Source organism: Ambystoma mexicanum, chromosome 9, assembly GCF_040938575.1.
Source record: "Ambystoma mexicanum isolate Mex_15411 chromosome 9, UKY_AmexF1_1, whole genome shotgun sequence".
In the NCBI taxonomy this organism is placed as follows: domain Eukaryota; kingdom Metazoa; phylum Chordata; class Amphibia; order Caudata; family Ambystomatidae; genus Ambystoma; species Ambystoma mexicanum.
Window position 1 is genome coordinate 181,782,105 of NC_090931.1, and position 16,024 is coordinate 181,798,128.

The following is a 16,024-nucleotide window of genomic DNA, read 5'->3' on the forward strand; positions in this document are numbered from 1 at the left end:
CACTCCCGGACCCCGCAGCACAGGCGCAGCACAGTCGCACCAGAGGCACCCTGGCGGAGGCTATGGAGACCGCAGTGCTTCCCCCCGCGTTGCAGACCAGCGGTCCCTGCAAGCCGGAACCGTGAGTAGCAGAGCGCCGGAGGCCCAGGGATACTGCCCCCACCCCCGGACCCTGCAGCATCGCCACACCGAAAGCAGCCCATCGGAGGCCCCCGGAGACTGCCGCAGTCCCGCCACGTGGCGGCCAGAACAGACGGACGCCCCCCCACAGTCACCCCTTCCCGGAGGACCCGGAGCACGGGGGAAACAACAGGGCCTGTTGGAGGCGGTCCTGACCCCGAAACGCGGCAAAGCGTGCCCGGCCCCGAACTCTTCTGGGTTCCGCATGGCCCAGGGGGAAAGCTCCCTCCCCACCCACGCGGCAGTGCGGCGTTGGAGGAGCTGCTGGGTGGTGCGCTCCAGACCACCCGGAGCGCCGGGGGGGCCCCAGGCCGACCACCAACTTCAAGCCAGGAGAGCGGCCCCTCGTGCGACTCCCCTGCACCAGAGAGTGTGAGCCACAGACTCGCGGAACCACGGGCACACGGACAGTGCCAAAACACAAAAGTTCGGCAGATCCCTAAACTACCGCGACCCCCACCTAAGAACCACAACTCAATGGTCCCAACCTTGTGGAGCGCCTGACACCAGCGTGGGGCACACACCACGCACCAATGCCGTCCCAAGGTGAGGGAAAGCCCCAATAGCAGACCCGGCCCCCCGCAAGAAACTCTGAGCAGGTGCAGGCGAACCATACCAGCCAACGAAGCCCCTGGGGACGGGCCGGAACACAGCTTAAAGCATATTGGGCCGTGCTAGGAACCTACCTTCCCCCAAACTCGTGCTGCAATATACGCTGCTGGTCAATAAACAGCGAATCCTGCCGCAGGTAGGGGAAAACACCCGGGGGCCCAACCCAGGAAGTTCTACAATCGACAGCTGCCCACGTGGGCCCCCCCCTGGCACGGAGGGCCCCACCTCAGAACGCCTGCCTGCACACACGGGCCCGGCCTCGCAGGAGTCGAACGCAAAAGCGGCCGTTGGCCCCAGAACTCTCCATCACATCTAGGCTCGTGCTGGGGCAGCCCCCCCCAAGAAACAGATGCCAGGTGCTAAACAAAGGAACACCCCTGCAAGAGTCAGATCCACGGCGAAAGCACGAAGTAGACAGCTGGAACTGTACTGGGGGCAACTCCAGGAGGCAATCCAACACGAGGACACAGAGGACCCAAGTACTGAACCAGGAACAGACACAGCAGCCAACAGCACGATGGCGCTAAGCAAGGAGGACCTGCAAGACTGTTTGAGAAACATGGAAAACAGAATGATGGAATCCCTCCAGAGCCAACTGGGCACAATCCGGGAGGAACTGAAGTCCTCCCTCCAGGAGGTAAAGAAGGACATGGTGGAACTGGGAGACAGAGTTGACACCGCGGAAAGAGGCCTCTCGGACACAACAGAAGAAGTAAAACAGAATAGCATCCTCCTAGAACAAATCGCCAGGGCCACACATAACCCAGAACTACAGGCGGAGGACCTTGAGAATCGCTCGCGAAGGTCCAATATACGGGTCAAAGGCCTGGCCGAAACGATTGGAGACAAGGACCTCAGACACGTTCCAGCTATGCTTCAGCGGTATGCTCAACGACATCCCACCAGAAAGCATAGCCATCGACAGAATACACAGAGTGGGACCCAAACGAAGCGACCCGGGAGCCAGGCCAAGAGACGTGATTATGGCACTGACTTCATACTCAGCTAAGGAGGACATTTTACGAGCAGCCCGAAAGAAACAGATAATCACCATCAATGGTAACGAGATCCGACTCTTCCAGGACCTAGCCCTATCTACCCTGCACAAAAGGTGACTGATGCAACCAGTCACGAGAGCACTGAAAGCCCAAAACATCATTTCTGATGTTTGTTAATCTGCTTAGAATCACATGCTGTGCATAGGTCCGACATCCAGTGGTCACTGCGGAGTATTGCATTTTGTTTTTCCTAGTCGAAAAGGGGACGTCGACAAGGCGTGTCTGTAACACTATCCCTATAGTGACGTGCGTTGTACCCATAATCCCTCACGCTTCGAGGTCCCTCAGATTGTTTTTTTCCGCCCAGCTTCTGGTCGCCTTACGCGGAGCTCCTAGAGAGACATTGCAAATACTTACTACGGACCTCGGTCCTTAATTATACTTATTATATTGTTAAAGATCACTCCCCTCGATGTTAGCTGTGAAGCTGTTTCTCCGCCGAGCAAGTTTTCGACGGAGGGGAAGAGACGGAGGAGATCCTTCGGCGCTGCCGAACACGTGGCCTGGCCTCGCCGGCCAACATACAGTAGGGAGAGTGGGGGTTCGAACTCTTATCTTCTCTTTGAGAATTTCTTTCTTTCTCCCCTATCTTTCCCTTGGGGTTGTTATCACCAGTTATTATTGCCTCAGCTATGGAGAGGACACCTTTTAAGTTTTGCCCACGCTGTAGGGGCAAATACACTTGGAAGGACAAACACAAGCTCTGTAATCGTTGCTTGCCCCTCGATCATAAGGAGGACAGCTGCGCGGCCTGTAAGCTCTTGAAACCAAGAACTCTTAAAGAACGCAAAGTTAAGAGGTGGGCGGACTACGCTATGTCGAAGTCAGTTTCCTCACCCGCCGCCGCTGTTACAGAAAGTGACGAGGAGGGTGATAACTCGACGTCCGTTGCGGAAGTCATTAACCCCCAGAAGGAGCGCTCGCGCTCCTCGAAGTCCGTCCCCGGCCCCGACGGGCTCGGCTCACGCCCTGCTCATGGGGATGAAAACCCCAGCGACAAGGACGCACACAGACCCCACATGCCTAAGCACACAACCCACGGCTCTTCTTCGTCGAAGACGAAGGATCCATCGGCGCCGAAGGGGACGCAGGGCACTCCGGCATCTACCTCAGACCGTAAGGGTCTCAAGCCCCACCCGCAAACGCAGCCGCGACCAGCAATTGGGCTTTCATCAAACACGGGCGCTACCCCAAAATCATCCGACGTAACGCTCCATAGAGCGGCCGTAGAAGAACAACGCGTAACGCAGGCAACGTCGACACCAGAGTCCTCTACTGACAAACTCGTTGTCAAGAGCCTGGCGAGAATTGTTTCCGAAGACACACGTAAGCGGACGACGAAACAAACGTCGAATACCGCACAAAAAACTATAGAAACGCCAACGAAAAAGCATAAGAGTAGCCAGGAACTGCCCCTTTCATCTAAGGGCACTTCGGAACTACCGGAGGGCTTTTCAGATGGCGACGGAAACCTTTCTTCGACGTTGTGGGAGCGTTCTAAGCGTTTTGAAGGTGAAAACACTGATTTCCCCCCTCTAGACTATTCAGGAGTCCCCCATGAGACCCTTGAAAGACTCCATTCTTGTATGGAGAAAATGGAAAGGTTTTTGGGAAACCAAAACCCACCCACACCCAAAAGACTAAGAGAATGGCCCCAGGATGACCCAAGGGTCAAAATTCCTAGGCTGTTTCCCCCTTCTACAGACTTATATGACCTCACGGAAGAGGAGCAATACCTCCAGGAGGATGATGAGTGTTTGGGTGGAGAGGAAGAGGGGTTTGAAGAAGATCCTTACACTAGTGCAGGAGCTTTCGAAGAAGATACAGCTACCTCGCAGCCTTGGCAATCCCCATCAGTGCACTCAGACCTTCATGTCTTTCACCCTTCTCCTCCCAAGGATTCACCTATTGGAAACACCTCTCCCATAGATGACCAACCTTCACTTAATGCACTATTGCGCAAGGCAGCAGCGCATTTTGAAATAGACACAGGGGAGACTCTTCCGGACATAGACTTTGTAGAGAAAGTTATTAAAGAAAAAGCCCCTGTTAGTCAGTCTATTCCGCTCCTGGCTTCTATAAAGAGAAGAATAACTCCTTCCCTTTCCAATCCTGCCTTAGTCAGAGGGGTCAACCCTCGGATAGAAAAGCTCTTCAGCCCTTCGCCCTCTGACCCGCTGTACATCAGAGGCCATTCTATTCCGGACTCCCTCGTAGTTACTAATACAAGGAAAAGAGCAGGGGTACCACTATCCACTAGTGAGGCACCACCTGACAAAGAGGGCAAAAAGCTCTACGCACTTGGGAAGAGAATCACGACGTCCGCCGCCTTTTCAACTAGGATTGCAAATAACAATTCCCAGCTAGCTACGCAGATGCACAGTGGAGCAAGCTGCGCAGCGAAGCAGAGGACGCACCAGAACCCCTGCGTTCACGCCTGTTAGCTACAATCTCAGAGGGAACTCTTGTAAACCAGGGCATCGTAAAGAACTCCTTAGATGCCGCAGAGACGGCTGGCCGTTCCCTGGTTCAGGGAACACTTCTCAAACACCATGTCTGGCTGCGCAATTCGGGATTTAAGCCGGAAAGCCAGGCTTCCCTGATATATAAGCCCATAGAAGAAACACATCTGTTTGGGAAAGCAGTTGATGAGGCCCTAGAACATGCGAAGAAAGAGTTTGATACCATCAAAACTCTTGACCAAATTTCTAGGCCCCCTAACAGACGCGGCTATGGCAATAGACGTTCCTTTCGTGGCCAACGCCAGCAGCAAAACCAACAGCAATTTTACTCTGCTACCAACTGGCCCTCTAACCAGGGTAACAACACCCAGTTCAGTCAAGGAGGCCACCGCCGTGGCAGGGGAAGAGGTTGCGGCTCCAGCCCCAAAGGTTCCACGCCCAATACCAACAAATGACCCGAAGATTCAGGTCCCCTCCCATGCATCACCGGTCGGGGGCCGGCTAACATCGTTCCTTTCAGCATGGGAGGGAATATCGTCAGACCGCTGGGTATTATCCACCATAGCCAACGGATACTGCATCGAATTCAACGGTTCCCCGAAGTACAGACCGCCACGGAACCGACGCATGACACCGGAACACCTCACCATTCTTCTACAAGAAGTAGAAGAGCTACTGAAAAAAGAAGCTATAGAGGCTGTCCCCCTATCTCAGGTAACAGAAGGTATTTATTCAGTGTACTTCCTTGTACCCAAAAAGGACTTAACCATGCGCCCTGTTTTAGATCTGCGCCCAGCGAACAAGTTTGTCAAACCCCAAAAGTTTCGTACGGTGACCTTGCAGGAAGTAATCCCACTGTTATCACAGGGGGATTACATGACAACACTGGACATGAAAGATGCATACTTTCATATTTTGATGTTGCCAGCGCACAGAAAATACCTCAGGTTCAAGATAGAGAACAAACACTACCAGTTCAGAGTACTACCCTTCGGGATAGCATCTGCACTAAGGGTATTCACGAAGGTACTGGCAGTGGCAGCGGCCCACCTGCGCAGGTTATCCATCCCGGTATACCCTTACCTCGACGACTGGCTCATAACAGGGGATTCTTAAGAAACATGCTTCTCCAATACCCAAAAGACCGTAGACCTTTTGTTCCAACTGGGCTTCTCCATCAACGAAAAGAAGTCCAGCTTAGACCCCAGCCAAATCAAACAATTCCTAGGGGCTCTAATTCGAACAAAGGACGGCCTCGTCTTCCCCTCCAACGAGAGGGTCCAAAACATGCTGTTTCAGATCCCCCATTATGTGGCAGGTCGAGAGGCGACGGTACGCAAAGCAATGCGCTTGCTAGGAATGATGGCGTCATGTATTTATTTGGTACCTCACGCGCGCCTGCGCATGCGCCCAATGCAAGAGTGGCTCAACAGCCAGTGGTGTCAGGCCAGCGGACAATGGGACGATCTAGTGGTGGTCTCGCAGGCCTTGGTTCTCTCGCTACGGTGGTGGACAAAAGAAAACCTGTTATTAGGGAAAACTTTTGCCACACCCGCAGTGGAAGCCACTCTAACCACAGACGCATCCCTTACAGGATGGGGGGCTCACCTATCCCATCAAACTGCTCACGGAGCGTGGACTCCGAGCTTAGCATCCAAGCATATAAACCTGCTGGAACTACTAGCGGTGTTCAAAGCACTGAAAGCCTTTCAGGAACACCTACAAGGAAAGACAGTGATGGTCCTCACAGGCAGCACCACAGCCATGTACTACCTCAACAAGCAAGGGGGCACTCACTCTCCAGGACTGTCCAAGCTGTCCCAGAACATCTGGAAGTGGGCTCTCAAACACAACATGTTCCTACTATCACAACATGTATCAGGGGAACTCAATCTGCTAGCAGACAAACTCAGCAGAGACTTCCCCCTGCCCGTAGAGTACGAATGGCGGTTACAAGAAGAGATCGTCTTCGACGTCTTCACACAGTGGGGTTTCCCAGAAATAGACCTGTTCGCAACTCTGGAAAACTCTCAATGCCAAGATTACGCCTCCAGGTACCCCCAGAACCAGTCCAAGGGGAACGGTCTATCGATTCCATGGTCAGGGAAATTTGTTTACGCTTTTCCCCCGACTCCCCTTCTCAACAAGATAGTGCACAAGATGCACCAGGAACAAGTTACCATGATACTGGTGGCCCCTATGTGGGCCCGACAGCCATGGTTCGCTCACTTGTTGAAGATGTCTCTATCTCCTCCAGTGAAACTGCCCTGCCCGTACAACATGCTGTCACAAGACAGGGGCAGGACACTGCACCCATGCCCTCAGACCATGAACTTAGCAGCCTGGCTCCTGAGGTCATAGAATTTGGACATTTACAACTTCCACAGAGGTGCATGGACATCCTCGGAGAGGCCAGAAAGCCTAACACTCGTCACTGCTATTCTAGCAAATGGAAAAGATTTGTCATCTGGTGTAGAGGGAAGAGTATCAACCACGTTGACTGCTCTCCCACACAAATTATTCTGTACCTGACCCATTTACTGGACTCGGGTCTAGTATTCAATTCTATTAAAATACACCTGGCAGCGCTTTCGGCTTACACCACTTCACAACTCAAAGTATCGTGGTGGAAGATCCCAGTAATCAAAGCCTTCATGGAAGGGGTAAAGAGAATACACCCTCCAATAGCAAACCCAGCTCCCGGCTGGGATCTAAATGTGGTACTCACCAGGCTCATGGGGTCACCCTTTGAACCCATGCACAAGGCAACTCTTAAAGATCTCACTCTTAAGACTGCTTTCCTAATAGCTATTACCTCCATTAGGAGAGTAAGTGAACTACAGGCCCTTTCGGTTTTAGACCCCTTTGTAACAGTTCACAAGGATAAAGTGGTTCTACGCACACACCCAAGGTTCGCACCAAAATTCATCTCCAAATTTCATGTCAACCAGTCTATAGAACTACCAACGTTCTTTCAAAATCCTTCAAATCTAGGAGAAAAAAGCCTGCATACACTTGATGTGCGCAGAGCTGTCATGTTTTACATGGAAAGAACTAGTCCACTGAGAAAGACTAATCAGTTCTTTGTCTCGGTGGCAGCAGGAAGAGAAGGAGATGCAGTTTCAAAATCCACTATATCTAGATGGATTGTACAATGCATCACTCTCTGTTACACTCTTGCTAAGAGAGAACTACCCTTCAAGCCAAGAGCACACTCTACTCGAGGCACTGGGGCATCCATAGCATTCATTGCAAATGTTCCCCTTGAGTCCATCTGCAAAGCGGCAACCTGGAGTTCTGTACACACCTTTACAAAACACTACTGTCTAGATGCCCACTCTAGATCTGATTCCCAGGTGGGACAAGCAGTATTAAGACATCTTTTCTCTACTGTTCCTTCTCACAACCCACCTCCAACTCCGGGTACTGCTCGCTAGTCTATGCACAGCATGTGATTCTAAGCAGATTAACAAACATCAGAAGACAATGCATTACTTACCGTAAAAGCATTTCTGATGGTTGTATCTGCTTAGATTCACATGCGCCCACCCTTCCTCCCCGCTCGGATGGAAGGAACATAGACATCCTTTTCTATATCTCTTTTCTGTACTCACTCACGTCTAGAAGGCTCCCTCAGGGCAGAAAAATACAAACAGAGGGACCTCGACGCGTGAGGGATTATGGGTACAACGCACGTCACTATAGGGATAGTGTTACAGACACGCCTTGTCGACGTCCCCTTTTCGACTACGAAAAACAAAATGCAATACTCAGCAGTGACCACTGGATGTCGGACCTATGGACAGCATGTGAATCTAAGCAGATACAACCATCAGAAATGCTTTTACGGTAAGTAATGCATTGTCATACAGGTGGGCATACCCCTTCGGACTACAATTCACATGGGAAGGTAAACCACAGCGGATCTCTACATGCAAAGAAGGGATTGCTCTGCTGCAACTAGAAGAAGATGAACCCCAGGGAAATAAGGAAACACGACATCCAAGAAAGGGGGGAGGACCCAGAAGATGGGAATGGTCCCCCAACGCCAGACGACGCCACACAAGAGAATTCACACCAGAGGGCCCCACACTACCGAAAACCCCAAGGGAACGGACCCTGCACACTAACGATCGAAACACATGAAATGCTGGAGAATCCGGGATCGGAATGGAGGAAAGGCTGATGACAGCAGAAGGAACACAATGAGAGGTAAAATCAGAGAAAAGATTGAACACGTCTGGGCAGAGAGGGAAGGGGGGGGAATCTTGGAATTCTTAACAAGCCCAGAAACGCCCTGGCGATTGGGATGCTGGGAGAATCGAGGGACCCAACGCTCCTGGGGGAACCCGGAGAAGGCGCAAAGACTCCTTGGTCCCGCCACCACGAGGGCAAAAACAAGTTTACAAGTTCACAATGTTTTCTTTTTTTTGGGATATGTTGGGTTGGGATGAGCTTACGGTATGGGCCGCGACTATACACCGTACAACATCCAACGCCAAAAGAAGGCACACAGATGATGAAGTAGACCCCACACAAGATCCATGCCCGAATTAACGATCATATCCCCGAATGTACAGGGCCTAAACTTGCCTGTGAAACGACAAAGCATACCAACACGCTTATCGGAACTCCAAGCCGCTATAGTTTTCCTCCAAGAAACACACCTGCTCGCCCTAGACGAGAAACGGATGGCCCACAAAACCTTCCCCAAACAATACTTTGCCTCCAGGGATGGGGGGGGGGGGAGTAAAACCAGAGGAGTTGCAATCTTACTAGACGCCAACTTGCCATTCAAGAAAAAGTCTGTATATAGGGATACAGAGGGCAGATTTCTTCTACTCAAGGGGACCCTGCATGAACAGACATATACCCTAATAGCATTATATGGCCCAAATGACAGACCAGACACCTTCTTAGGCGAAATCCTGCGAAACCTGGGTAGCCGATGCGAGGGACAAATCATTGTAGGGGGAGACTTTAATTGCATAATGGACCCCATTCTTGATAAGACCCCCCCCCCACAGTGGCAGACGGCAGGAACAGACAAGCACTAGGTAAACTGTTTAGAGACCTAGGGGTAATAGAGACGTGGAGATTCTTTCACAGCACAGAAAGGGAATACACCCACTATTCACCTGTACATAGGGGCTACTCGAGGATAGACATGATCCTGACCTCATCCACCCTCATCCCACAAATCGAAGACGTGCAAATAGGAGTACAATATCTCACAGACCACGCCCCAGTTATCTTAAAAAATGGCCCCAATAAAAGAGACACCCCGCCCTCACAGAACCTGGAAACTGAACGAGATCATACTCGGACATCGCCCTTAGAGCCCACATGGAAACAGCGCTGGACAACTATTTTCGGGACAACACTAACGGGGAAACAAACTGGGGGGTAATATGGGATGCAGGGAAAGCAGTCATGAGGGGGGAATTCAGATCACAAACCACAGCATACACACGGGAAAGAAAGCTACTCAAACAGAAACTGGAACTAGAACTGAAGGAGGCGGAAACATAACTCAAGGCCAAACAAACACCCAAAACAGTGAGGAATCTCCGAAAAGTGAGAGCTTAACTAGAAACCCACATGGCAGATCACACCGCACAATCCATACTACGCACTAAACAATCCTACTACGCACACGGTGGCAAAGCCAACAGATTCCTAGCGCTAAACTCAATAAACAAAAAACCTGAAACTACATAGTCAGCCTCAAGAATCCTAAAGGGGGGACAAGCACATCCGAAGAGGCAAAACTAAATATCATGGAAGAGTTCCACCGAGACCTCCTCGAAAAAGAGGACCTATCCCTGCAGCTCTGGCTAGACTACATGGCCAAAATAACCCTCCCCCAGATAACGGAAGACCACCACCTAAACCTCCAGGCCCCCATAACAGCCGAAGAAATAAGCGACGCCATAACACACCTCCCCCATAATAAAACACATGGGCCAGACCGATTCGGGAACGGGTACTACAAAACCTTCAGGAACCAGTTACTGGGGCCACTAACGAACCCTTTCAACTACATTAGGGAAACCGGGATAATTCCAGACATGGGCAAATCAACCACAGTCCTCATCTTGAAGCCAGGGAAAGACCCCACAGATTGCACAAGTTACAGGCCAATATCATTACTCAATAGCAACGTCAAGCTATATGCAAACATTTTGGCAAACAGACTAGCGAAGGTCCTACCCCAAATAATCCATGAAGACCAAGCGGGATTCATCATAGGGAGACACACACAGGACAACATTAGAGGGGTAGAACACAAAGTAGCCCTATACGCGGATGATATCCTACTGTTCCTAAGCGACACTGCCCAAGGCCCTAGGAAGACTCCAGGAATTTGCTAAAGCATCAGGGTTCACCATTAACTATACAAAATCAAAAGCCCTCAACATAACCGAAGGAGAAACGATACCCCAAAGAATGTCAGCCCAGTACCCACTGACCTGGGAGCTCAAGGCCATAGACTACCTAGGAGTCCAACTAACACGCGAATACAAACATTTATACGGGGAGAACATAGTCCCTCTGTGGAAACAATTAAAGGAGGACCTCTCGAGATGGGACGCCCAAGAACTTTCATGGTTTGCGCGTATAACCGCACTCAAGATGACCCTCCTACCTCGCCTCCTATATGTAATTAGCTCTCTCCCAATAGAGATCCCCCTCAAAATGTGTAGAAAGTTACAGAAGGACATGGTGACCTTCGTATGGAACAGGAAAAAGCCAAGAATACAGAAAAAAATCCTAACTAGACCACCCCTACTGGGAGGGCTGGACTCCCCGATATCGAAAGATACACACTGCCATCCCGGATAGCCCCCATGCTGAAATGGATGGGAGGCAACCCTCACAAGGGATGGGTGGGAATAGAACAGGGAGAAACTAATATCCCGATTGGGACCTTACACGCCCTAGGGACAGGGGCAGAGGGTCACCTACTGGAATCTACCCGCTCCCCACTAAAAGCATGGGACACAGCACTTAGAAAACATCACATAGCCCCTGGATTGGGGCCCTTCACACCAATGGCACACAACCAGGACTTCACCCCGGGTAAACGAGACAGTTTTTGGGCAAACTGGGGGCAGACACACCCGATCTACCTCAAAGATTTCTACCACGAAGGATGCCCATTACAATTTGAGGAATGCAAACAGAGATTCAGCATAGGGGAAAGGGAAAGATTCAAGTATATACAAATCAGGCACTGGATCTCCCAGGGAGGGGTGGAAAAAGGCGGCCACTAGGACTCCCACAGGTCTCGAACTCACCCTACAGGAAGGCCAGACCTACAAAGCAATAACGAGGATATATAAGCTCCTAGACAGTGCTCGAATGGAGGACCGAATCTCTTACAGAGACAACTGGGAGGGGGACCTGGGGACCCCTATCACGGAGGAGGAATGGGGTCAGATCTGGAAAAGGGCCCAGAAAGCATCCAAATGCACCACGATCAAAGAGACATCATATAAACTATACACAAGATGGTATTTTACCCCATACAGATTAAACAAAATGAATCCAGTCTACCCTCCTAGCTGTTGGAGACAATGACGCAACCGAGGGGACCTATACCACATGTGGTGGACCTGCCTCAAGGCTGAAATATATTGGAAAGCGATATTGGGACACATAAGGGAAATCAGGGGGAAACAACTCCCATATGACCCAAAGGTAATACTCTTGGGGACCGCAGTCGAAGGCGTCTATGCAGAGACAGGCAACAACGCTACCTTCATTACTCAACTACTAAACGCAGCAAAAATAACTCTGGCCCAAGGATGGAAATACCCCGAAGACCGAGTGGTCGCGTGCTGGTGGGCCAAGATATGGCACGTTCTGGCAATGGAGAAGCTAGGGGCCTTAAAGGAACAAATACCTGAAATTCAGGGCGGTGTGGGACACATTCATAGTCACGGACAGGGAAGCCTACTTTCATAGACCTAACCTGCTGAGATCAATTCTGAACTAAGGCTCCTTGACAAGAAGGAAACTTGGAAGGGCCCACACCACCAGCCAACACAGGCAGACAAGGACCGAACTGTAACAGCACAACCCAACGGTGGATAAACGCGGAACCAGCCCAGTTTTTGGGGGGGTGGGGGAGGGTTGAAAGGGGAAACATGCTGAAGTTCACAAGAAGAGGGGGGGGAGTTATAAATGGTAAAACTCATGGACGTACTACAGATCTGAAAACGGACCGGGGGGGAAAAGAGGGATAAGTACAATATTAAGACTTAAGTACACTGCTCCTTACCTGAATGTTTGTAAGTATGAATCCATGAGAAGAAAATAAAGTTGGTAAAAAAAAATGTTTACTGTACTTTTTTTTTTTTTTTAAACCAACCTCCTCCTTCTGAAATGTTTTCTCGGCTGCTCAGCTGTACTACCACTTTCAGAGTCATGATACCTTAGAGGAAACTCCCTGTAAATTAGGTCTGTTGCTATTTCTGGGCCCTAGAAATAATAGGAAAAATCGGATGCCCCCACACTTGCTAACACCAAGCCGAGCTCTCCTAATACTACCCCGGATCCCATACTTGAGTGCTCACCCTTAATTGACCCCCCTCATCCCCGGCACGGATGTTACATCACTGATCATTTCCTGAATTATTTACTTTCAGTACCGTTACTCAAAATGTATGAAATTTTAGCCGTACAGATCCAGTAGGATTACAATATAAAGGAGTGTTAAGGTGACAGTTCAGATGCTATTCCTTCCAGCTTTTCTTGCAAGTTTTTGAATTTCTTCTCATCTCTTTCGGATGGAGTTTCCTGTTGGCTCTAATGTCTTTTACATCCCTCACTTTAGCCTTATCTACCTCCCCTCAGGTCCCGCGTCCAGACAGCAAGCCAGACAACCTAGGCCTCCTGACTCTCGACGAGCCGTCCACCAAGCAGTCGGACCCCACAGTGCTCTCTTTGTGGCTGACCGAAAATTCTAAGCAACATAACATCACGGTGAGACTTGCATGGGAGAAATGCACATGCATTGCCATTTTCTGACAAAGTTCAAAGGTGTTGAGTTACTTTAAAATGTCCAGTTTGCACAAAAATGTACTTGAAAATGTTATCAAACCTGGACATACCGCTGCCTGCAGATTATTGTAATGTACACTTCTTGCCTCGCAAAGGCCTTTGTGTAGAGAGGTTTTTGCAGTTAATCTATTCTATTCATTCCCTTGGGTGCTTTGGATTCATCCTGCTACCTGCTTTCAGCAGAGGTATGATGCTGCAGCATAGAAGGGGAGGTTGGAAAAGGCTGATTTATGCTGCTGGTTCCCGTAAATGGTAAGTATTGTCCTATAAGTGGCTCAACCTTCACTGTCCAGTAGAGTGCACTTGCAAGGCTCCTTAGGACTTAAGGGCTGCAGGGTAAGCAGGTTCATTGGAGTGCACTCCGCAGGAAACTACAAATGGAAGTCCAACGTCACCTGAGCTTGTTTCCAGTACCACCACCACCCCCCAGCTAACAAACCAGTAGAATCACTGTTCTTGAGCCATAGAAACAGCTCCCAGCAAATAGCTGCTAAACAGTCTATTTACTGCAGCTATCTAAATGTTGCTTTTATTCCATTCATGTCTGCATGCTTTTACCGTATGTCAGAGCAGAGTTAAATCGTCATGTTGGACCCTTTTAAGATATCTTGCACCGCCTACATTACAATATACTTCACACAACTGGTACCACTCTTTCACAATTTCCTCACTTGCCCTAAACTCTGCCATCAACTCTCCAAAACTCTCATCCTCCATCCGTCTGTCTTTCACTTGGGCTCTCGGTCCCCTTTCACCTTTTCATGTGACCTCACCCAAACAACCCACACTCTGCCTCTTCTTCGGTCCCCTTTTATACTGTCCTGCTGGTTGTTCTGTGGCATCCTTCTATTTCCATTTGCTGGCTCAGGCTTTTGTCCTGACAAGCCTCCTCCCCACGGGAGAAGGGTACCCCTGTCTTTCCCCCTGAAAGGTTCATAGCCCTGCCCCACCCTTCTATCTAGAATAGCCTCTATACCATAGGGGAGACTTAACAGCAGAGGCATCCTCTACCTAACTCCCTCTTGGACTTTCTAAGATTTACCCTACATTAGTATACTCAAATGATGGTCTTCACAAAGTAATGATGCTGGTTTCCCTTCGCCACTCTCCTGGTCTCTCACTCCCCTCCCTTATCTTGCGTTGCCCTAGTCCCTACTCCCCTCCACCTTCTACTCCTCTCTGATCGTCCCCCATCCTGTGCCCATACCTTCTCCTTCTGCCTCCTACCCCCTTCAGTCCTTTCCCTCCTGCTCTCCCTCCTTCCTCCCCTCAGCTTTGACTCCCCCGGGCTAGAATTGAGAGTGCATGGCATTGGGTGAACTAAAGTAACACCAGTCATAACATTCACAGCATGTTCATGGACCGATTCCCAACTCCCTCGTACCACCTCTAGAGGTAGAGCTCAAGACCTTCCTCTTCAAGGAATGGCTCCTCCTTAACGCCAAGGTCCACGCACCCTGCTCTCCCCCACCCTACCTGAGGCTCTGTGATCTGCTCCCCACTGTCTCTCCCTTGCTGCCATTTGCCAACCCTTGACTTCTCCTGTTAGCTCCCTGTTCCTTTTTTTTTTGCTTCCCTCACTGTGTTCTTCCCCCTGTGATTGTAAAGCGCTAGGTCCACGCTCAATAATACCCTAATAATAATAAGGGCAGGACTAGCTATAGCAAAGTCCAGTGGTGGCGTGTTCATGCATGTGACCCAGCATTTCCTTTGATGTGAATGCTGCTTGCATTACGTTCTCACCTGCCCCATTCCAGAGGGTAAAATCCCATAAGTATGGCAGAAAAAGGACTATGCACTAGGTGTACAGTTGTTACTATAAGGAGTAATTTGTACTTCATTATACAGCTAGAATTGTTAATAAGGAAACGTTCTTCCTGCTTTAGGGCAACATTACATTTTTGCTCTCTAGGCCACACGGTGTAATGGCATCATTTTTAGTTCCACTTAGTTATTCGGGAAGAAATGTGTCTGTGAATGACCAATGACTGGTGCAGAGTTCAACTGCAGGCAGTGCATAGATGCTTTTCAAACCTAAAACTGTGAAACTCTGAGATTCACATTTTGCAGTAAGAGTGAGGATGATATTGAGATTACTTCCTATAAGTCTCTAGTTTTCCAAAGCGTACCGATTCTTTTACCAAGCCCTTCTGAAATGAGGTCAAGGCTGCTTTCTAGCCTTCCTTCCCAGTTAATCATGAGGCCAGATAATGTATATTCCCTTTGTGTAAATTGCTTGAATGTTGAAGGGCATATAGACACCAGTGCTCTTAATGGCCAAGTATGTGCCATTCATCATCTTTCTACTCCTAAAAGTATTATGGTGGCTATGTTTTCATCAGAATTGAGCCGGAAGTAATATAGGAAAGGTGATTATTGTTGTACCGTTAACTCTTTTCCTCTTGCTTAACTGTTTATTGTTCAGTGTTCCTTTCAACATAGTTTACTGTCATTCATCCTGCATTGCTCATTTCTGCCGAGCTTGGAATGTTGTGACTTCACTTCCTTCTTTGTCACTGGAATTGTTATGGTTTGACAAGAAGAATGTTAGGGGTCAGTTGGGAGGGAGAGCTTGAAGGAGTGGCCGCAGTCTTACCTTGGTGCTTTCTATTGAAGGAAACCTTACTTTGCATCATACTGAAG

At 49.7% G+C, this 16,024-nt stretch overlaps 1 protein-coding gene across 2 annotated transcripts in view; it reads left to right on the forward strand.

Annotated features, from left to right (window-relative positions):
* The window catches only part of IFT46 (intraflagellar transport 46), a 229,254-nt gene that overhangs the window by 148,681 nt on the left and 64,549 nt on the right, over nt 1–16,024 (forward strand). For both annotated transcript variants that reach the window (XM_069614429.1, XM_069614430.1), the window contains one exon: nt 13,175–13,303. In XM_069614429.1, coding sequence (XP_069470530.1) covers nt 13,175–13,303 — 129 coding nt within the window. The remainder of the gene's footprint in view (nt 1–13,174; nt 13,304–16,024) is intronic.